Consider the following 22,607-nt stretch of genomic DNA (forward strand, 5'->3'; position numbering starts at 1 on the left):
ACAATACTTTCCCCTTTCACACTATGTGTGTGCGGAAAAGTAAAACTGTTCACTGTGCACGCATTTTAGATCACAGGCGATAAAGAGTTCTGGAATTGTATAAAAAGTAATTATATAAACTGGTTTGACATGAATTTGAAATTCTTTTTAAGATTCTTGTGTCATCAGGACTGTGTTTAATGAAAATATTCAATCAATGGAATTGAAAAAACAAAATTGAGAATATCACAAAATGAACGAAACTATTGTAAATGACCGAATTATATTTAATTGCGTCGTCATTATGAATTTGCATAAATCTAAATGGCGTCGTTGATGTACGTCACAATTCAGAGTTCGTTTTAATTTCGGAAAGTATGTGCAATTCAATCTCAAAACAGGTTCTGGGATGAAATTAAGTCACGCTCAGTGAGTATGCATTTCTCAGCATCTCTGTCAAATTCAACAAATTCAAGTATCCCTTCTTCGATGTTCAATGATTTTTTTCGTCTAGAAAAACAATGAATCATTTTTTTAAAAACTAAAATACTCGATATATAGAGTCTAGCTTTATTACTGAATTATACCTTGCCTACACACTAGGTGCGTGTGGAAATGTAAAATATTGAGTGAAACTATTGAATTGTATAATATGAATTAATTTTTGTATGTATATAGTTGAGAAGGGCCGAAAGCTCTCCGTAAAATTGACTAGACATTCTAACAACATATTCGCCTATATATTTATCATTAAATACTTTCAAAGGATCGTCGGCTACAGACAGAAGCCAAAACAAATAAATTTCGCTAATATGGAATGGGTATATATAAAATATGCGAAGCACATAATTGATTGACAGCAGTTAATTGTCAGCGGCCGATCTGGTGGTGTCCGGATGATTTCCACCGATGAAAGTATTGTACAGTTGAAATCCCGTCGTTTTAATCATTTCGTTGAGTCGCTCGGAACGATCGGTATCAATGGCCGATTTCAAGAAATTTGTAATCAGCGCATTGTTATTGTTTTCCGGAAATATTTCAGCATTTTCGACATTTTCACCTGGTGAATAAAAAACAAATTTAATTCATTTTTCGGCTATTTTTTGTTCAACTTTTGCAGTAAAAAGAGTGATTTTAAATATTCATGAATTTAATTGTTGTACGTAATTGATGTTTTTTTTTCGAAGTTTGATATCGGACTTTGGAAATAAATTAGTCGTTTTTTTTTGAATCGATAAATAATCGTGAAAGTTGAAAATTAATATTAAAAATGATTTCAAAGTGATATTAAACGCTTCTTTTGGTAACTTGAATCATCAGCCTTGACCAAAAGATTTGAAAGACGCTTTATTATCGAAAAATAACTCAAAACTTAAGTCATTTTTCGTCACTTAAGTCTCAAGTGGATAGAAGTTAATTACCGTTATCAATTTTCTCTTGTGCTCTGGATATCATTTGTGCAATGCCATCATCAAAGTATTTCATCGGAACGATGTTGAGAACTTCGGGCAAACGTTTCGTGTGCACCAAATAGTCCAGATGATCTGAATAAATTTCGAAAATTGATTATTTAGAGAAAGCAAGTCAGTTTTTGGTTTGAGAAAAATGAAAATTAAAAGTAATTTACCTTTCAATAGTGTTTCATAAAATGTTTGTGATCGATTTTGTGAAATGCGATCAAATTGCATCGTAATATGTGTAAGAACGTATTGCCATTTTTGTTCGTCGGTGCTAGCACACTTGGCGTAATCTAGCAAATATTCGGGTCGCATCTCGATGAGATAATCGATACACATTTCAAATGGCATCAAAAGTGCGAGAAAACTATCAACACCGAAAAATGGAATGTTTGACTCAATGAAGTGAAGAACTTCCTTTAGAATATCACGCGTTAAAATTCCGCTTGAGAGCAAGGACTGAAAACAAAAAAAAATAATAGAAATTAAAAATTCCAGAAAGTTTATTTATACTCGTCGAAAGAAAAAAAAATCCTCACCTGCAATTTCAAAACAACACCAATTGCTTTCGATCCTTTTTCGGTTTTTTCAAAACCATCTTCTTTCCCGTTCAAACTACTAGCCGTTGCTTCCAGCTGTCCAATAGGTGGCATTGCATTCAAATACGACGGTCGTTGCAACAAGAACAAGATCGGAATTTTAGTTAATTTAATGTCATTTTTCGCATCGTTATTAGTGAAATCCGTGCAAAATCTGGTCTCATCAATGGTTAAACTTCGGCCATCACAGTTTGTATTTTGTGATATGTGATGTGAATATACACGATTAAAATTTTCTCGCAAAAATTTCACATACTTAATATAAATGGATTTTTCATCGGTATTCATTTCCAAATCATTCGTATGTGATTTTAATGAGCTCAAATAAATGCGCGTCAAAATTTTCAGCGCTTCAGCATTAAACGATGAACTGAATAGATTTTGTGGATGTTTTCGTCCGGATGTAAAATCATTAGCCCCATTCGTTGATGAGCCCCTCATTTCCGATTGCGTTGAATCGTTCATTTTGTGGCCACTATTGATGCTATTCAATCCAATTGAAGTGGTTGCATTGTCACTCGATGTACTACCAAGACTGTCATTATTGTTGCCCGACCTTGATTGAAATTCCGGCATATTTTTTGTTGTGAGCATATCCTGACTGGCACTGCTCAATGTATCACTGTATCGTCTAACTACGTATAAACGATGAAAGTATGCCTCAAGCAAATGCTCCAGAATCGATTGTACACTCATGTACAAATTAATTTGACCGAAATTCGTGGCAAGAAAATCCATGAACAATTTTAAAATCAATTCAATATTCAAGACATTCGAATCGATCAATAAATTTCGAAATGTTGCCAATAGTGCACTTCGAATCGCATGATTTTTAATGCTCGCTGGTAACAGATATGATTCCGTTACTTCGGAAAATGTTGTTATCGATTTTCCGGTTTTCTTAACCGTTGTAGTTTCGAATAAAAGCGACCAATTTGACATGAGCAAATGATGCAAATCAACGGCATTGAAACTATCCAGAAGATCCAGTGCACGATCTTTTCTATCACAACGAATCGCATCCAGAATTAAAATCAATTTATCCTCTTTGGTCCTGAAATATCATTTTTACAAACACTTTGAAAATGGCTCAAAGAAGAAAAAAAGTTGCTTCAACTTACAATTGGTCACTGGTGTTTGTTTGTAAAATGATTTCACACATTTTGCCACCCATGGTGTCGCGGAATATAATGGAATTCAGTCCAATTGCGGCCAACTCGTTTGGTGCGTATTTTGCGAAAAATTCCATGAGTTTCTCGCCAAAATTTCGATTTGTGCTCGTTTCAACAGTCGACGTCAAACGTCGTGCCAGTTCTTCATGTTCATCGGTTGATTTTAGAATCAATGTCTTCAGGGTGTGCACAGCACCAACCATCGACTTTGAATCCTGTGGAATGTCACCGATGATCGTCATAATACGATTATATACTTGATTCAATTTCAAATCGCCCATTACATAGTATGGATATGCTAAACAATACTGATCTCGATTTTGTGACCTAAAAATGAGCAAATCGATGAGAATAATTCCTTAAAATCCCAATTACACAACAAAATTTAGAAAATGACAATGTCTTACATCACATAAAAATCGGCCAACTGATGGCATGATTCAAGAAATAAAAGATCAATCGCTTTTGAATAACTTGGCGTGAATTTGTTCAATTCACTGGTATAAATATCTTTTGCAATACGTAAAATTACGTGCCCTTCGCTTAGTAACAGTGAATAGATTCGAACTTTATCCGAATTTTGACTGGTTATCAACTCGGTTAAGCCAGTCTTGTGATTGGCTGCCAATTCAATGAAATCCTTATAAAGCACATCCGGTGGTGACATTTTCAAACTGTACAAAGTCCAACTGGACATCGAGTCAGTTTTTGTTTTTAACTTTGATTTGTCAGCATTCAACGGTGAATTAAGACTTCGTGCCAATAAAATGAGATTTTCGGGCGTGTGAAACATTCGTTGAACACCCAAAAATGGCCGAAGGCCAATCAAACAAATTTGCTCCTCCAAACGTGGTGCAGCCTATCAAAAAATGGTTATTTTGTTATTATTTAGATTTTAACAATTTTGTTGCAAAAGAGAGTCTTACGTCGGAATTATACTGTTCGTCATTCACACTATATTCGTAAATATTGTTGAAGAGTTTATGTCCAATGCTATGAGTATAGGTTTCGATGCCATGGTCGGTCAATGCGTGTATGACATAATCCGTAACACAAACGTTGATTATGGGCGAAGTGAAGGAGTATGTTGCTATCAAACCATTTGTTTGCGCATCATTTTCATTTATCGTCCATTTTTCTGGAATTTTTTTAAAACAGCACAAAAATGTTAAAAAGACGTTTTTTCTGAAGAAACAAGTGTTTTTTCACATACCATTGTTACTGAACTGATATAAATAGCCTTCATTCACAGTTGCAAGCAGCACAGAAATTCCAATAAAAGCACTGCCATTATGAGTTCGAAACAAGTTTGACGTTTCCGATTCCTTTTGTTTTCGACTATAAATTGGCGATAAGACCAAACACTGGAATGGATCGTTTGCATCGTGCTGTTTTACTTGTACCAGAATTCGGAGCATATAGTCTTTGTATGCCTTGAAGAGAAAAAAAATGAATTTAATTCGAATTTTACACTCGTTCTTTTGGAAATATTCGGCACTAAAAATGCTTTCAAAAAAAAAACTCAAAACTTACATCATCATTTGTCGCCGAAAAATGTCTCAGAGTGCACAAAGGAATTGCACTATCAATATTATTTGGTTTCAATTCAATGCTCCGATCTCTGCACATTTTTCCATTCATTTCCATCGATTGGTGGTCGAATGTCGATGAAATATTCGATGTGATCGATGTTAAAAATTTCTTCGACGCATTTTGATAATCAAATACAGAGTCTGTGGATGTGTCCACATATGGACAGACTGGCATCGGTGCCATAACACTTAAGCTTGACGATGTGGTCAAACTATTTGCCGTATTAAAATAACTGTGCTCGGAAATCTTAAACACACACATATACTCTGAATTGGCAGTGCCAACAATGTGCTCATCGATGCTCAATTGCGTTGGAATAAAGTCCAATTCGACCTCAAACGGTACCTCGAGAAAGTCAATGTACTTGAAATGCGTATTTTCATTCACACACTCGTCAAATTTGTAGATTTTTAAAAATCGATCATTTGCACAGACAATAGTGCCGGTGCGTTGGCATACAGCCAATTCGTAAGGGTGACTGCTCTGACTTTGACTGCAACTATGAACTAAATGTGAAATTGTTTGTAAATTATTGAAAATTTTTGCCACTCATTTCAAGGGAAGAAAAATTGATTTGTTAATGGTTTTGAAAATTACCGATTGTTGGTATTTCAATCACTTCGAGACAGTTCATATTGTTAGTGGATGGTGTAACGCGACCAGCAATTCGTGCACGAATCGTTACGTTGCATGTCATAAAATTCATGCTATCTGTAATATTGTCATTCGATGCAGTCTTACAGTTCGTCCAATTTGTGTAAACGCGTAAAAAGGAATGTTCCACACCGGAATTTGATGTTTTACATTCGACTGTTGCGATGAAATTACCTAGATTGTGACGTCAAAAGATGATAATAGAATTTAAATTGAAATCTCTACACAAAAATAAATCAAAATTGAAAATTTCTTCTTTGGAAAATATTTTTTCAAATGAAACTTACCAAATTTACAGTAGACCATTTTGGCCACTTCATCAACCGTTGGAAATGCATACTTTGTATGAATATTATTTTCATCGGTCGAATCAATGCTGGTGAAACGTCTCGAATTCAGTTCATCCGATCTTTGCAACGAGACAATTTCAATAACATGATCCGATTTGGCCAGAGCCAAATGATTTGCATCAATTAAACTGGCCGACAGAATATCATCCGGAATTCGATGTATGCTTTGACCATCGAACTGATAAATTGAAAACACTCGCACCATTTCGACATTAAAATATCGCCACACTCATCGAAACGGTGTATGAAAAACTGAAACAAAAAAAAATTATTAAAAAACCTTTTTCAAGCTAATTTTTTGAACGGTGACGATTTTCGAAAAAAAAAAAATTCACCAACATTTTAATTTATTTTTTAAAACCAAACACTTCCGTACACTTTAAGAACAACAGCATAAAAATTACATCATGATAGAAAAAAGTTCTTTTTGTTCCATTATCCAATGTTGTCGATTTGCTTCACTTTGCATACTAATTTCCCTCTGTGTTTTATAAAATAAACAATGGCGAGCGCGTTGAAATGACATAATCCGAATATTTATCAAATCAAACAAGGAGTGCTTGATGCGGTGTCTCATGCATAAATTAAGTCGCACACGAAATGATTAACCTAAATTTATGCACATAAAATGGTATGCTATTCACGCATGCTGTAGACACGCAAACAGTATCAGTTTTTATGGTTTGTTGGACACTTTAACACAGTATGCAAAATGTGATAAATTGACAATGATTCAATCGCAGCTTTGAAAATATATGGGCCAGACAGGTAGAAAAACATATCAATTTAATCTAGTTTCTCTTATCAAATCAGACGGAAATGTCATAAAACTGCTTATCGTAGTGGAGGGATGTTTTATTTGAAATTGAAAAGCGGTAAAAGATGGCCATAAAAAAATTTCCCAATCCACACAAGATACGTTATAAATTTGTCTTTGAAGTTATGAAAAAAGGACTTGGTTTCAATTTCACAGCGTATAACATGCACAATCCAGCAAACTTTTGAATTGTTTACACAGTAAACACGGATGTTTATCGAATACTCGGCGTCTTTTCAGGAGGTAAACACTTCCGTTTTATAGTTAAGTCCATTAAAAATGCGGCTCCAAAATTTATTTTGAATTCCACAAAAAACTTTACTGATATTTTGCGAAAAAATATTTTATAATCACACAAAAACACAAACAGGTCAAAGGCATTCCAAAAATGTTTCGTACTTTTTCTTGTTGTCCTCAAAACTACTTATTATTTATGGTAATCCGTGGTAGTTACACTCCATTTATTACTTTCACGTATTTTTTTATGCCTATACGCAAGGTAAAGTATTCAAGCTGTACAATACAATGAGTTTATTTATGTCAATTGTACGCTTGTTTTTTATTGATTTTTGTAATCACAATTTTATTGATTTATGAAAATATATGTTTATTCGCCGAAATTTTGTGATGAATCCTATAATTTGTTACTGAAACTGTGTTTGACACAAATAAAAGTGAGTATTATGCGCTTTTAATGGCTTTATATCGGTGTACGGCGTGAATCAAATAAAAAAAAAATCACTGCATTTCGAGATTTTCCATAAATAATTTATTATTTATATTTACCATCAAAAACGAGACATTGTCAGCGACTTAATTCAACTGAATTTACAATAACGCTATTCTATGTTAAATAATACACAAAGAAGTTAAAAAAAACGAGGCACAAAAAATTCCTTTTTGATTTGATTTTTGTTTGTATTTCTTGAAATTATTCGTATTATACACTGTATAATGGATGTGTTTTTGTTAGTTTATCGGTCTAGACGTCAATTTACCTTTCCAATTGTCATAGCCTGAGTGAAAGGGAAGTATGACATTATAGCAGATTGAATAGTGCAGTGGTGCCATCTCTTGAACATATTGCCTTTGTTTGGAAGTTCAAACACACAGATTATTTTTTTTGCTACATAGCAATGACTAATTAAAAGAAAATGAACTGAAAGATGTCAGAAACAATCTTCTTTAAGTCCAAAATTTGTAGAAATGCATAATTGCGAAGTATCGATTTATTTAATTAATAGCTTATTGTCATTGCGAGTCATTGCAATATGATGTTTTGATTAACGTTTAACGTTTGAAATATGATGTCAATTGATGCTCAATTCATCGACCGTATCATCCGGTAAGTCACAAAATTCCGCAAAAGAATTTTTCTTTGGTTTCACTTGCAATGTCTGTGCATGGCTGAATTCAACTGAAATAGAATCCAAATTACTTATTTTTCCTACTAATTCTTTGTTCGAAAAAATATGAAAATATATGAATACTTTACATAAATTCTGCAATCTATCTTGTTTGATTTGATCAATGTAAACATCCACCCGATCACGATTTTCACGAATGTCAATTTGCACCATTTTCTGACTTATATAAATCATGCTTAGTGCGTCCATATAAGCAATGCCTGCGAAAAAATTTTATTTTCGAATACAATTGCATATATTTTGGATTTTTTTAAAATTATTTTGGAAAAAAACTCAACTGTTTAGCTTCAGTCCCTTTGTATTTGGCGGTAATTTTGGATTTGTTACGCTCAATGAGTCGGAATTGATGCGAATGCCAGCATATCCATAGATAATTAATTGTAAAAATCCACCAGCTCCAGTGATGAAATTACTTGCACCATTTGGAACGCCGTTCACATATTCATTCCATACAAAATACGGTGATCGAATATAAGGTATGTAGGTTCGATTGAATATATCTTCGGTAGGCTCTTCTGAATCAACTTCCAAATGACCAATCACATGCATACAAAATGTCATCGCCGGCCCATTTAATCGTGTAACATTTCCGTAAAAATTTAAGTTATTTCGACGGGTCGATTTACGAATACCCACGAATTGCAAAGGGTACCCGAGCAGACTAACGTCGGCTTGTTTTATAGGTATGTTCAAGTGATAGCCGTCGTATTCAGGATTGTAATCAAGTTGACGATCGTACAAGAGAGTTATGTGTTTTGCAATCGATGACCAAGTGGAATTTACGGGATATTTGTTTGGATTAAGTTGATGGCAGAAACACGAAGCAAAACTGGAGAATATGAAATCGAAATGGATCAAAATTCAATATAAAAGAAAAAAAAAACATTTTTGGATGAGAAAAATGAGAAAGACAACCAAAATTTAATAAAAACTCACGTCCCAAAGTGTAAATTGAGGGCGGCTACAACATTTGAGTACGCATTATTATTGATATTGTAGTGATCTTCATCTGGCCCCATAATCTCATTAATATCATATCGATGTGTGGTTGCATTCCATGAAACGCGACTTGCCCAAAATTTAGCGGTCCCATACGATAAGTCACAGCCAATTGATCGAAACCACTCGAAATCATGGGTGGCGAAAAAATATTTGCGCAACGCATGACCGATATCGGCAGTAATATGTTGTTGATATTTGACAATTTGAGGGTAATCAGATAAGGTTACATCGACTCCGGTGAAGGCTGACTCCCATGGAAATCTACAAAAAATCAAAAGATTAAAGAAAATTATGAAAAAAATGGGCTAATTCAACGGCAAATCTAACCTATAACCTTCGTAATTGGTATTAATAGCATTATCACGGGCTGCATTTCGCATATGATATCGATAGTTCAAAAGTTCTTTGCTCCAAGTTGGTTCTAACAATAATAAGGATGGATACATCCAAACTTCCGTGTCCCAGAACGAGTGACCATTATAGACTTCCAATTTTCTATCTAAACCCAAACCAGCTGGACTCAACCCAAAATACTTGGCTCTCGTCCGATATGAATTAAGCGACGGTAATGCTGAAGACAACGCATAAATACTAGCATCAATTGCATTCGATAAATCATCATTTCCTTCAGCAGAAATCTGTTTTTCCGTCCAAAACGTTTGCCATTCATTTGCATGCAGTTGAAGTACCCCATTTGGATTGTGATGGACTTTTCTAAATGTTTCCTCAATATCAATTGAGGTCTTTTGAACGATTGTGATCCAAATGAAATCAATTTCGTCCTCTCCCGGTGATAGTTCAATGACATTTGGAATTTCTTCACGGAGAACTGAAACGGATGTTAAACCATGTTGATAAACTGGGTCTTCTTGCAGTTTCGTTAAGGATTCAACGATCGTTACAGATCTATTTAAAATGTTAATAGTCCTTGATGACGTCATCAACAAGTCATCACTTTCAGTAACATTTATATGATGCAGGTGCAGCTGTAATTTCTCTGAAATGAAATGAAGCCGTGATATTTCTGTGTTTGATTCAGTATATATATTTATAAAATACCATTCGATGTGTTTTGGTTGCGTTTCACTCGGATTTGATTCACAAGTACTGTATCGTAGTATCGATGTGCATATTGAATTTGTTCCACGGTAAAAAGCCCATCATTCAATTGTGTTTGTGTACGAAACACACCGTTATAAATATCAAGAGCATATGAACACACAAATTTCGAATTTTTTGTTTGTTGAGCACACGGTTCAAATTGAATGTTTGCATAATTTGGAATACGAGCACGATGACTATCGCCTTTGAATCCATTGTACAAACCATTCATGTAAATTGCATCGCCGTATGGAACAAAACCGATGTGACCATTTGCTAAAACTGGCTTATCATTCACATGCCAAAAATTTGACGATACGAAAATTCCTGGACTTCCTTCACATGTATATTGTTTGGATACGAGAAGAAATAGCATAAGTATGAAATGCATATTTGTTTTGATTGCGTAAATTTTTTGATTTTATATGATTATACGAAGAACTTATATTTTATAGTTATATTAATTTTTGATGCACTTGGAAATTGTTGTTTATCGTCCGAGTTTTGCAATCGAACAAACTCACATTATTTTGAAAGAATGATTATATATGAACGATGTACCCTCTTTATCAATACATGTAATAACAGAAAGAAAGAGCTTATCTAGTACAGATAGATCGCCTTCGACGTACAAACTCAACTGAATTTGAATTTCATCAAGAAAAAAACGGAAACTCTGTTTAAACCGCGATTAAACTGATATAAATGCGTGACACTTGAGTAGTGGCCTGAATTTAATTCATTAACAATACGCCCTTTGTCAGTTTATTTTTATCGGCAATCAGCTTTCAAATCGGTGTTTTTTTATTTTTTTGACAGATTTCTAGAAATGTATTGACAGACGTTCATTGACGTTGTGAATAAACAGTAAATTTTAATTTTGTGACGTAGTGCGGCATCAGATGACTTGATTAGACTGACTCACATAAGTGAATTCGTAAATACTTTGGGTTTTTGGATTCGACGAAGCTTCAGATACACACGAACGTGATGAAATTCGTGCCTATAGACACTGAAAGAGAGTTCGTGATTGAAATTTAGCCAGAGCTGTGCCAGAAAAACGCAAAGAGAACGTGACATTTCCGAGCAAACTGCATTGGGAGTGTCAACTAAAAAAATAAACAATGATTGTGAAAATCATTCCGGATTTGAGTTATGGTGACTATGAAGCGTATAATCTATACGATAAGCCGTGATGTCAATTCGATTCGAAAATTGTCAGTACAGTACCCGAAAAAGAGTTTATCAGCACATAATGTACGTGTCATGTTCATTTTGAAAAAAAGATCGAATGAATTTTCAGCCAGTCCTAACATTTTAATGGAAAGTTCTTTTCATAAAATTCAAGTAAATCTGCGTAAAAAATTGACAATTTCAGAGGCATAATTTTCAGAAAGTCACAATCTTTTGTCAAAAAATGTCCAAAAAGGCCGATGTAATAACATCTATCTTGGGAATTTCCTCTTTCATCGCCGCAATTACTAACCAGTTCCTCTTTCACTTCTGTTTAAACACTCAAACTTGTGAGACTGTTAAAACCGAACAAACACCACAGTAAAAGAAACGCGTTCGTTTCATATAAACAATGTTTTTATCAAACCATGAATCGAATTAAAATGTAATACTTTCACACAATACGTGTATCTTTCTTACGCAAATCGCTTTATATGTGTACTGACGTTTGACCGGCGATCAGCTGAGATCTGTCATATATAAAGAAACGAGAGGTGTAAACAAACGCAGATATATTTTGGACAACAGCTGGTACAGTCGCGATATCATTCGTTATCCATCGTAGATTTCATGTGTATACACGCTCAATTTTTTTTTGTGTGTGCAAAAAAAGAGTATCTATTATTACATATTTAAAAGTATTAAATCTAATATTATAACGTAAGTTGCGAATATGTGGATAGACTTTTTTTAAATTTAATAATTTAGTCAATTGTTCGACTTTTATATTATACTTTCACAAAGACTAAATGAATTCATGCAAAATGTCGTGATATTTTTGAAGCAATGAACCAGTTCTGCGAAGAGCAAAAAGAAGTAAAACTATTCTTTTCATTTCTTCACTGTTTATTTGAGCAGAAAGTCTTCGAGAAAGCATTTGACCTATTTACCAAGTCGTTATAGCTGTTTAATGTGGTCGGTCAATGACTGAGGATTTCATTATATTTTGGGTATTTCCCATATTTCGAATGGGTTTTGAATTTCTTTTGTATCGGTGAAGTGAATTTTAAACAGTCGATTAAACGTCATTGAGATGTGATACCATCTCATATTTGGATACATTCGCATTGGTCCAATTTTTCGGAATAAATTTGAAATTGAACTGGAATAAAATTTGGTGTGGTGTTTCACTTAAGTCGAGACATTTTAAATAGGTCGTGAAATGTGTTAACTTATGTTTGTTTACTCTTTTTCCCTGCGCATCTTGATCCCTACATTGATCGATTAAGTCACTTTTTAATTTAAATTTTCTTAATTTTTCCAGTGCTTCGAGGAGACAATGATACATTTTGGTGAAATCTTAACAATTCTGACCGTTTTCATCTTAGTTACAGCTGAAACAGGCAAGACTCTATTTTCGATTTACACACAGTGATCATAAATTTTATTGAATTTATCCAATAGGTCCGTCCCATGATAAAGTAATTGCATGCTATGCTACGAATGAGACCAATTCGAATGGAACAGGGTTTCCAATTGAAGAAGTCGATTTTAATCTTTGTACACATCTCATTTATGCCAACAATCTAGATGTTACATCATATACAACAGGTAATAAGACTTGGACTCTGTTGATTTTCATGGATCTTCCACCTCCGTTAAAGCACAACGAAACGGGATAGGTTTTCTAAAAGATCAAAATAAAAACTTCATTTTCAATCAAATTTCGTTGAAAATTTAACGACCATTATTATTATTCAGCTAGTTCTTAGCGGGGTTAAAATAATAAAATTCCTGTTTTCCTTCCCAAAAGGTCCGTGGCGAGATTCACCTGAATCAACAAACTACGAGCAATACACAAATCTACGTGACAAATACTCGCATTTAAAGGTAAATTTCAAAATGAAATCGTCATTACAAACTCAACAGCGGAAACTTATTTATTCCATAGGTTTCATTGAGCGTAAAACACTTTTTAGCCGATTACTTGCGAATCGCATCGGATCCGGGCTCATATTGGGATTTCGCCAAAGATGCATCTGATCACCTATTGCGACACAAATTCGATGGGCTGGATTTATTATGGGAATTTTCCGACATAAGGTAAAGATCGAAATTTCGTTTCATAATTCTTCTAGTAAGACCAATCCAAAATACTATCAAATCAACAAAGTTTTTTAATCTTATTCTCTTTCACAGCGATACGTATTTACAGCCAAATCAATCCTTTGGTGACTATGCCAATCCAAATCTTCGTTTTGACAAAGAAAAATTGCACAGTTTTGTGAAACGTTTAAAAAAATCATTTAAATTACACGGTCTAATGTTGACAGCAACTTTTGTTTCGGCGAATGATAATATCATCGATGTACTTGACATTCCAACGTTGTGTCATTACTTTGATTATGTGCATTTTGTGCAAAAGTATAATTTCAATTGGAAACCACAAGGCGATATTATAAACTATGCGATCAAAGAGCGTGGACTAAATAGTACTGAACAAATGATTGAGCATTTACTTGAGCGTGATGTGCCGGCCGATAAGCTTATGATGGGTGTACAGTTTTCCGGGATGTTATTCCGGTCGATAAATGGTTTTGGCCGTTTTAATGCAGCCACATTTCGGCGATTACTCGGATACAATGAAGTTTGTGAGGCACTTTCAAAATTTAGTGGATGGCAAAAACGTTATGATACCAAATCTGGATTAACGATTGCAAATCGAATGGAATCATCGTCAGGTGCACATTTGCCACAACTTTCAACAATTTTATTTGAAAGTGGTCGTTCAATTGTTCGCAAAATGCAATTTGTAGTTAAGAAAAATCTGGCCGGTGCCATTGTCTTCCCGATCGATATGGACGATTCCGTTGGTTTGTGTCCGATGGAAAAAGATACATACCATGATTTTAAACCCCCGAAAAGTGTTGATTTGAATGTGAACGGCAAGGATAATAGAAAATTCCCACTTCTTAAAACACTCAACGAAGCAATTGTCACACAACTTGAGGAGAATGATGAACCAATTGGAGAAAATGTGGAAAAAAACAGCGCGACAATTGGTGAAAACATTCATGTTAGTTCGAGATTCGGTCAAGTGCCTTCATTCGTTCCGATTAGACGAAAGGTTAAAATTCCAAATAATAGAGTACACATTTTAAAAATTCGACGCCCCATTCAAACTGTCCAAATTCCCGTTTATGATTACGATTATGATTTGAGTTTGGATTTATTCGACTCACTTTTAGCTATTTAGTTCATTTTAATTCGTTGTTAAATTTTATTATTTATTTTTTTAAATGTTATTTGGAAGAAGTGTTTAGTAATAATTTAAAAAAAATCTCTTAATTTAGTCGATATTTTGAAGATATAAAGTTTCGAAAACAATCGGTCGGTGGAAATTATAAAAATATATTAATTCTTTTTTGTTCACTCTTTTGAATTATAAGACAAGTCAGGACATTTTTGAAATTTCTTTGACATCGATGCAGTAAGTAACTCATTCAATTTGAAATGGTGTTAAACCTTAATATATTCGAATACAATTGAGAAAAAATGCCGTAAAATCTCCATAGGTCGAAATAAAAAAAAAAAAGAACTGCTCTATGGCAGGATCGAACTGCCAACCTCCGCATTGCTTTCGCATACTGTCTTATAAGTACGGCGCGCTAACCAATTGCGCCAATAGAGCTATGTACATCGATTCACATCTGGATTTCCAGTTATTCCAGTTGTTGTAATGCCGTACCTACACTGTAGATTCTACATTACGTTTTATCAATTTGAACAAGCACAATAAAAAACGATTCGAGTTAAATGATGATTCACTATTTACTCAACCAATGTTCTCGAATTAAATTCATTGTACGAATTTTGGTTTGATTGACAGTAATTTATACAACGAATGTGTTATCATTAAATCAATTTTCTTTTTTTTCAATCGATAAAATGGAACATACATAAATTTATATAAATTTTGGTATGGTGGTCTTAGAATAATGTGGAAAAATGAATTCATTCACAATTGAGATTTTTGTCATATTCGTCAATAATTTTTTACACTCAAAGCAATTAATAGTATGGGTATATGATATACCGTATATCTCATTAAAATGTACACAATATGTACAATTCAAATAAAACATGATTTGAAAAATTTTAACTGTGTCAATGTCTATAAAAGCCTCGTAAAATAAAAATTATTGCAATGTGGGCATGAATTTGAGTTACATTTTTGGTTATATGTAATTGAAAGTAAACTGTAACGAAACATTGCAATGTAATATGGCCATAAGTCGATCTACAGGTGGTGTCTTTGACATTCTGTAGATTGAATTATACATTAGGATTCAAAAGTAGGTACAAACAACTGAAAATCAGGAAAATATTACCAACTTTTTTAGATAGATTCATTACATGAACAATAGCACAATTCATTCACAACTCGTTGGAATTTCCCGGAATTTCCGTAATTGCTTGACAAAATATTTGAATGGCTTTTATTTCTTTTAAATCATGGCAAGCTTGCTAGCAAGTATACTTTTAACATTTCTTTTTGTGAGATGCTAGGGGCTCGGAACATGAAAAATAAATCAAAATAAACACAGTTTTGACAATTTTGTATGAATGTGGTGTATAAATGGAAAATATAGAGAATATTTTGAATATTTCTCATATTTACGTAATTATTTGTCATTATTCAGCTCGTATATGGCACCGATGTAAAACACACACAACACAAAATAAAATTAATAGTCGTTGTTTTTATTATATAAAAAGAGATTTCAGGCTAAAAAACTTATATTTCTTTGATAAAAAAATAATTTGACTGAAGAACATCAAAAATGTATAGATAAAAGTGTTCTAAGCTTGTGTGATTTTATAAATAACATTCCACAAAATGACATACATCATTTGCCGCCATTTTCATATTTACGATAATCAAAATATTGGGAATATTCATGATTATTCACAGTATTGTTCACACTCAAAATGTACCAATATTCGTGAATATGGTGATTATTATTGTTTAAACTCAAAATATTTCAATATTTCTGATTATGTGTGTTTTTTCATCAATAAAAAATACTTCCGAGCCCCTAGGTGAGATGTAAAAAGAAACGTCTTCTCGGCTTTATTTGTTTTCTGAAAGAAAATACGATTTTGACGTTAAATCTGTTTAGGATCAATCAACAAGTAGCTAGCAAGTAGCCTTTGTTCTTTAAGGAGTCAGTCAAAAATATATTTCTTTTTACTACATGTGTTTGTATGAGTATCTCTGAGCGGTGTAATGTGAGTGTGTAAATGTGTTACGGCTGGAACAAAAATGTGCTAGCGGTGGCACAAGTGTATTTACTCGACAGAACGGATAACTAACTTTCAATAATTCTGCAGAAAACTCAATAATATTTTTTAAAAATATTGAACCTAATGACGCCTAATGAAGTAAATTTAAACGCAAAATATGTTTATATATATAAATATATAAAAAAAATTATGTTTACACTCTTTTTAGAAAGAATATTTGCCAGTTCAAGTCGTCTTTATCTTCAAACAGATTCTGTTTATACACAGAGAACACAGAGTAGCCTTTGCGCTCTTCGTCTCTGTGTATGTACAAGCAGAGTATTTCTAAGTATTATAAATAAATATCTTACTATAAATATGCCGCGGTAGTCCCTGCTTTTTTGAACCAAAAATTGAAAATGTTGTATGGGAGGTATACTCCTAATTTTGATTAAAACCTCATCAAACTTTCAGAATGTTATTTTTTGTGCAAAAAATAGTCTGTGCAAAGTTTCACGTCATTAAGGTAGCATACAGGCATGGCTCCCATACAAAAATGCAATTTTTTTGTGATTCTTTCAAGGAACCTGTATCAAAAATTGATTGCATCTCAAAATTAACCTCGGATTCGGCTTTTTCGTGCCAAAAAACTAATGATTTCTATTCTTCGGGACCCCCAATCATCCCGTGAAGTCAGATTTCAAATAACTTTTCTGGGGGGTGAGATAAATTTTGCGTACGGCGGACAACGTACGACGTACGACGTGGAACAGACCCACACCAACCATGCTCAAAGGCCGAGATTCGGGTTCTCTGACCTCAGAAACGTCCAGAAAACATGTTTTTGAGGTTTCGTAAATTTTGACCCATTGCAATACTTTCCCCTTTCACACTAGGTGTGTGCGGAAAAGTAAAAGGTAAAAGAGAAATGAGAAAATATTGTGCAAGACCAAAAAAAATTCAAAATAAATGAAAATAAATTTGTACATCAATTTTCGATAACATTGAGAGTAAACATCGTGATTGTTATTGGTTTGAAAGAGATTTCCACAAACCACGCATGACTTCTTTTTGTATACGAGCTACGAAACTTCTTTACGGCGGCGCGGGGATCTTTGCATCGGGTCGGATTGCCATACGGTATGGCCCATACCGTTTCTTCGATTTTCGCATTTTGATTTTGTGGTTGGTTTACTTCGGTTTGATCATTTTCTACGTCGTTTGGTTCATTGTGGTGTGCAATACTATTGATCGAAGAATTAATGACAACATTTTCATTGATTTCATTTATTGCTTCGCTGTCGTCTACATTCACATCCTGATTTTGTGCCTGAATTGATAGTGATATTGAATATTACATGACAATGTTATTCAATGCTTTCAAACTGACTTTATCTTTTGAATATATGCAAAAGCAACAACAAACAGCTTATAGAAAAATCTTGAACAGTGATAAGAAGTTTGTTTGGTTCGTTTCGGTTTGCGCGTGCAAAATTATTTTTTAACACTCTCTCAAAGAAGTTTACAATAAATCATGCCACTGTTTATTTTTAAATTCAATGATACCTTCATGTTTACATATGCGAACTGTGACACATAAAACGAAATAAGCGAATTTTATTTATTGTCAAATATTTGAATTTACGTATTTTTAACCACATTTCAATAATAAACATGAATTGTACGACAAAAAAACGCGATAAGCCCCTACCGCAACAATCAAAAGTCTTTATCAAAATGTAAGACTTTCATGTCAAATCACGTCCAAAATAAAATAGGAAATCAGAAGTATTGTATATTTCATTGCGAACAAAAGTATTTTCATTCTTTAATAATTCAGAAAATTTCCTGATTTATTATAGCCATCTTACATACCGTGTTCGTGTTCACGTCTTTACGTCAACAAGAGTTTTTGCAACTATATTGAGACACTTTTATAAAACAATTAATAGTTTCGCGTGTTTCTTTATTAAAAATGAATATAAAATGTTTATTTATTTTATTATTTGTGTGTCTTGAAGTCTGTGCAAATTCGGATTTGGATACACAGCTGCTCGATACCGCCAAAAATGGTAATTTTAATAAAAACTCCTTTAATAATTCAAAAAGTGTGTGTAAAAGGTAAAATCCGTTTCTCACTTATGTTGTATACTGACAATGTATTTGAACGCGACTCGATTTAAGAAGCGCCATCTCTTTCTCGCCAGATTCTCATATATTTTTTTCTTGCAAACAAAATTGCAAAATTGTATAAATTGAATAAGTTTTGCAATAATAATAACGAAAATAATTAATAGAATTTATAATAAATAAAAATAAAATGTCTTACATCCGTAAGATGAACTTTTCCGCACTGTGATCCACAACATGCATTTATTACAAATCTTTTACTCAAAGAATTCACGAGAAAACTGAATCTGACATTAGTTTTACGATACAAATAATTTTCGAAGCACTTTTCACACAAAAACTACTAAAAATGGGAATTTTTGTATCGCAGCCATGCCTATATGATATCGTAATCATGCGAAAATTTGCAGATGTTATTTTTTTCACAAAAAGCTAATATTCTGAAAGTTTGAAGAAATTTGAATGCATATTAGGGGTACTTCCCATACAAAATTCTCGTATATGAGCAAAAAATCCAAAATTTGTACGGGAAATACCCCCAATATGCCTTGAAATGTCATCAAACCTTCGGAATGTTATTTTTGTGTGAACAAAAATAGCCTGTGCAAAGTTTCAGCTCATTACTATATCATACAGGCATGGATTCCATACAAAAATCCAAATTTTTTGAAATTTTTGTATGGAAAGTGTGTCGAAATATATTTGTATCGTAAAACTAACGTCATATTCGGTTTTCTCGTACCCAAAAACCCCCAATACACATTTTTGGGTGTTTAAGAATAGATTAAATATCACTTTTGGAAGAAAATTTGAATTTTTCCCATGGATGGCCATGGGCATCGCATGGGCATCGCACCAGACATGACACGTCACTCTATCAACCAAAGTCGCTCAAAATCTAATGGTTTCCCGTCACCCCCAATTATCCTGTGAAGTCAGATTTTGAATTACTTTTCTTGTTTGAAAGTTATCGTATTAACAAATTTTTGCGTACAGGGTACAGGGTACCACGCACATACATTCGGACATCGAAAAAACGCTAGATTCGTGTTCCCTGGCTCCAAAAACACCCAGAAAACATATTTTTGATGGATTTTAATTTTTCGACCGATTCCAATACTTTACCTTACACACTAGGTGTGTGCGGAAAAGTAAAACAAATTTTTGTATCGCAAAACTAACGTCAGATTCAATTAGATTCTCGTGAATTAAATTTTACATCAAAAGATGTATATCAAATGCATGTCGTGCATTTTGGGTAAGAAATTGTCGTTTTTTCAAATAGGACATTGTATTGTTCCGTTTTACACTGCAGCTGAGAATGGTTGTTCTACATATTTCCAATATGAATAGGAATAGAAGTTTAATCATCATTCGTGCTTTCCAGGTACCATAGATGCGGTCAAAATGCTAATAAACCAAGGAGCCAATGTCAATTTCGAAAACGAAGAGAAAGAAACGCCACTTCACAAGGCTGCTGAGAAAGGTAATTGTTCACTTTTCCTTTATTGATAATAAATAGTTTCAATGATGTTTATTCTAATTACTTTTCGTGCATTCTAGGTCATACAGATGTAGTCAAATATCTAATAGAAAAAGGAGCGGAAATGAATGTTAAAACTAAATTTGGGGAATACAAACCACTTCACAAGGCTGCTTCTGAGGGTAATTGTTTGGTTTTCCAAATTAAGAATAAATATTTTCCAACCGTTTACCAACCGTGGATCTTAATTTTGGTTTTCAATTCTAAAAATGAAAAATAAAGTTTAATCTTATTACTTTTCGTTTATTTTAGGCCATACAGATGTAGTAAAATATCTAATCGAGAAAGGAGCGAATGTGAACTTTGAAAACGGATGGAAAGAAACGCCACTTCACTCAGCTGCTGGGAATGGTAATTGTTCACTTTTCCAAATTGAAAATAAATAGTTTCAATGATGTTCATTCTAATTACTTCTCGTGCTTCTTAGGTCATGCAGATGTAGTCAAATATCTAATAGAAAAAGGAGCGGATTTGAATGTTAAAAACAAATTCGGGGAAGAAACGCCACTTCACTCGGCTGCTTTTCATGGTAATTGTTCACTTTTCCAAATTAAGAATAAATATTTTCGATAAATTGTATTAGTAGATGCTTGATTTTCAATTCTAAAAATAAAGTTTAATCTTATTACTTTTCGTTCATTTTAGGTCATACAGATGTAGTAAAATATCTAATCGAGAAAGGAGCGAATGTGAATGTTGAAAACGAATGGAAAGAAACGCCACTTCACGAGGCTGCTTCTGAGGGTAATTGTTAACTTTTCCAAATTGAGAATAAAAAGTTTGAATGATGTTCAATCTAATTAGTTTTCGTGCTTCCTAGGTCATACAGATGTAGTCAAATATCTAATAGAAAAAGGAGCGGATGTGAATGGTGAAGACAAATGGAGAAAAACGCCACTTCAGTGGGCTGCTTCTGGGGGTAATTGTTTACTTTTCCAAATTAATCCTCTAATGCATTAATTTTTTTCGACATGAGAACTATTTTTCTATGATTATTTTGGTTTAAAATTCCTTAAAAAATAATCGAAATTCAAAAAATTGCATAGTTTCCTAAAAAATTGCTATTGACAAAATTGGAGAACGATCGAAACCATTGTTTAAACTGCTATAAAACTGCTATAAAGGAAGAGAGAGATATTTTTTTTGTCCAATTTCTATTTTCACGTAACAACAACCGCTTTATTTTCACTTGTCAAATGACCGGCAAATAAAAGCCGGAACCCTGCTGAAAATATTTTAATTCATAAATAGAATCATTTGTTTTTAATTATATATTTAAGACAATAATTTATACACTCTGCCTAAAGGCAGGGCTATGCACTACAGGGTTAAGAATAAATATTTTCAAAAAACTCAAATTAGATCACATTTTGTGTGATTTGCATTCATCGAATCATTTGCATATTTCTTACTTCATTTTATCTTAGAGATTAAATTCGTACATTCGTATCACAGTGCCGAAAATGTCGTCTTAATGTTGTCTCTTTCTTTTTCAAAAATGTTTATCATATAATCAGGGCTGTAATTTTCACTCTGTTAGTGCACGCACACAGTAGTGTGCACACTCACATTCAATGTGCGTCGCACACAGTGCTTGTATTTTTAATGTGCACGCACACTTAGTTACAAATTTGCCAACCGCCAAAAATGACAAACTTACAGTCCTGCATATAATAGCACAAGTCAAAAAACAATAACAAATATGTCGCTAAAATTCTTTTTGTTTGAATGTCTTTTCAGGCCGAATCGAAACAGTCAAATTGTTAATAGAAAAGGGTGCAAATCCATTCGTTAGAAATGACGACAATCAAACACCACGTGAAGAGGCTCTTATAGAAGGTAATTTGGATACACACTTTAAATCGAAAGCATCTAAATAAAGTTTATAACCACAAACCATTTCAGATTACAAGGAAGCAGCTAAACTTCTAGAGGAAGCGGAGAGTACCTTTGGTAATTATCAATGAAAAAAATTGAAATTATCCATTAAAAAAACATAATCACACAAAACATGTGTTAAACGATTTTTTTCTAGTGCATAGCTCTGACAATAGGACGAGTGTATAAATTATTTATTCACCTTAAGGTATGAACAAAATTTAAATAATCATTTGTCTTTGCTTACAAATTCAGCATTTTTTTTTTTTTTTCAAAAATATTTCAGTTTCATTTGGCATAAAATGATTGTATTAAAATCATAACTCAATTGTGCTTGCCTTAATGGGAAAGCCTATTCAATAAATTTGTACATACACATATGCAAACAAAACAAAAATGTAATCAATGAAGAAGGTTGAGTTTAAAATAAAAACATGAAATCAGTA

The 22,607-nt window shown here is 33.3% G+C and overlaps 4 protein-coding genes and 1 non-coding gene across 8 annotated transcripts in view; 2 read left to right on the forward strand and 3 right to left on the reverse strand.

The window, feature by feature from the left end:
- LOC116348020 overlaps nt 1-15,165 on the forward strand; it is a 23,467-nt gene extending 8,302 nt beyond the window's left edge. For both annotated transcript variants that reach the window (XM_031778869.1, XM_031778870.1), the window contains exons 6-10: nt 12,649-12,727; nt 12,789-12,935; nt 13,138-13,214; nt 13,276-13,427; nt 13,524-15,165. In XM_031778869.1, coding sequence (XP_031634729.1) covers nt 12,649-12,727; nt 12,789-12,935; nt 13,138-13,214; nt 13,276-13,427; nt 13,524-14,580 — 1,512 coding nt within the window. In that variant the 3' untranslated portion in view covers nt 14,581-15,165. The remainder of the gene's footprint in view (nt 1-12,648; nt 12,728-12,788; nt 12,936-13,137; nt 13,215-13,275; nt 13,428-13,523) is intronic.
- On the reverse strand, nt 121-7,530 carry LOC116348019. Of its 3 annotated transcripts, XR_004201747.1 has the most exons (13): nt 7,408-7,530; nt 5,742-6,056; nt 5,398-5,628; nt 4,741-5,306; nt 4,421-4,640; nt 4,134-4,345; nt 3,615-4,066; nt 3,157-3,534; nt 1,976-3,089; nt 1,607-1,895; nt 1,401-1,523; nt 567-1,039; nt 121-489 (listed from the first exon to the last, which is right to left on the reverse strand). XR_004201747.1 is itself a non-coding variant. In XM_031778868.1 (12 exons), exons 2-12 carry the CDS (start codon nt 6,007-6,009, stop codon nt 843-845), a joined length of 4,050 nt encoding a protein of 1,349 aa, XP_031634728.1. In that variant the 5' UTR covers nt 6,010-6,056; nt 7,021-7,121; the 3' UTR covers nt 121-842. The 3 variants fall into 3 exon arrangements, 2 of the variants coding, with proteins under 2 accessions (XP_031634728.1, XP_031634727.1); XM_031778868.1 differs by lacking the exon at nt 7,408-7,530 and adding an exon at nt 7,021-7,121 and having other exon boundaries at nt 121-1,039; XM_031778867.1 differs by lacking the exon at nt 121-489 and having other exon boundaries at nt 509-1,039.
- Nucleotides 7,836-10,777, reverse strand: LOC116348022 (protein-glucosylgalactosylhydroxylysine glucosidase). The gene is made up of 6 exons (XM_031778871.1): nt 10,110-10,777; nt 9,378-10,047; nt 8,985-9,311; nt 8,327-8,877; nt 8,117-8,248; nt 7,836-8,038 (listed from the first exon to the last, which is right to left on the reverse strand). The coding sequence occupies exons 1-6, from the start codon at nt 10,540-10,542 to the stop codon at nt 7,932-7,934; spliced, it is 2,220 nt and encodes a 739-aa protein (XP_031634731.1). The 5' UTR covers nt 10,543-10,777; the 3' UTR covers nt 7,836-7,931.
- On the reverse strand, nt 14,924-15,015 carry Trnai-uau. Its single transcript is given in 2 exon segments — nt 14,924-14,959; nt 14,978-15,015. It is a non-coding gene; the product is annotated as a tRNA-Ile (tRNA).
- Nucleotides 15,166-18,413: 3,248 nt separating the features above from the next.
- On the forward strand, nt 18,414-22,607 carry LOC116348062 (26S proteasome non-ATPase regulatory subunit 10-like). Its single transcript, XM_031778918.1, has 11 exons — nt 18,414-18,682; nt 20,128-20,226; nt 20,304-20,405; nt 20,536-20,634; nt 20,711-20,812; nt 20,929-21,027; nt 21,104-21,202; nt 22,024-22,122; nt 22,189-22,236; nt 22,319-22,369; nt 22,448-22,607. Exons 1-10 carry the CDS (start codon nt 18,586-18,588, stop codon nt 22,348-22,350), a joined length of 876 nt encoding a protein of 291 aa, XP_031634778.1. The 5' UTR covers nt 18,414-18,585; the 3' UTR covers nt 22,351-22,369; nt 22,448-22,607.

This window comes from Contarinia nasturtii, unplaced genomic scaffold (assembly GCF_009176525.2).
Source record: "Contarinia nasturtii isolate CC-2019 unplaced genomic scaffold, AAFC_CNas_1.1 Cnas_scaffold_2229, whole genome shotgun sequence".
Taxonomy (NCBI): Eukaryota; Metazoa; Arthropoda; class Insecta; order Diptera; family Cecidomyiidae; genus Contarinia; species Contarinia nasturtii.

What these genes read in the sequence shown, in the direction of transcription:
- LOC116348022 (XM_031778871.1), bottom strand. Translation starts at nt 10,542, where the DNA reads ATGCATTTCATACTTATGCTATTTCTTCTCGTATCCAAACAATATACA. An exon ending in CTCAATTTACACTTTGGGAC is followed by an intron (nt 8,878 to 8,984) that starts GTGAGTTTTTAT and finishes CATATTCTCCAG; the next exon opens with TTTTGCTTCGTGTTTCTGCC. An exon ending in AAAGGGACTGAAGCTAAACA is followed by an intron (nt 8,249 to 8,326) that starts GTTGAGTTTTTT and finishes ATTTTTTCGCAG; the next exon opens with GCATTGCTTATATGGACGCA.
- LOC116348062 (XM_031778918.1), top strand. Translation starts at nt 18,586, where the DNA reads ATGAATATAAAATGTTTATTTATTTTATTATTTGTGTGTCTTGAAGTC. An exon ending in TCACAAGGCTGCTGAGAAAG is followed by an intron (nt 20,227 to 20,303) that starts GTAATTGTTCAC and finishes CGTGCATTCTAG; the next exon opens with GTCATACAGATGTAGTCAAA. An exon ending in TCACTCGGCTGCTTTTCATG is followed by an intron (nt 20,813 to 20,928) that starts GTAATTGTTCAC and finishes CGTTCATTTTAG; the next exon opens with GTCATACAGATGTAGTAAAA.
- LOC116348019 (XM_031778868.1), bottom strand. Translation starts at nt 6,009, where the DNA reads ATGGTGCGAGTGTTTTCAATTTATCAGTTCGATGGTCAAAGCATACAT. An exon ending in AATGGTCTACTGTAAATTTG is followed by an intron (nt 5,629 to 5,741) that starts GTAAGTTTCATT and finishes GTCACAATCTAG; the next exon opens with GTAATTTCATCGCAACAGTC. An exon ending in TTTCGGCGACAAATGATGAT is followed by an intron (nt 4,641 to 4,740) that starts GTAAGTTTTGAG and finishes TTTCTCTTCAAG; the next exon opens with GCATACAAAGACTATATGCT.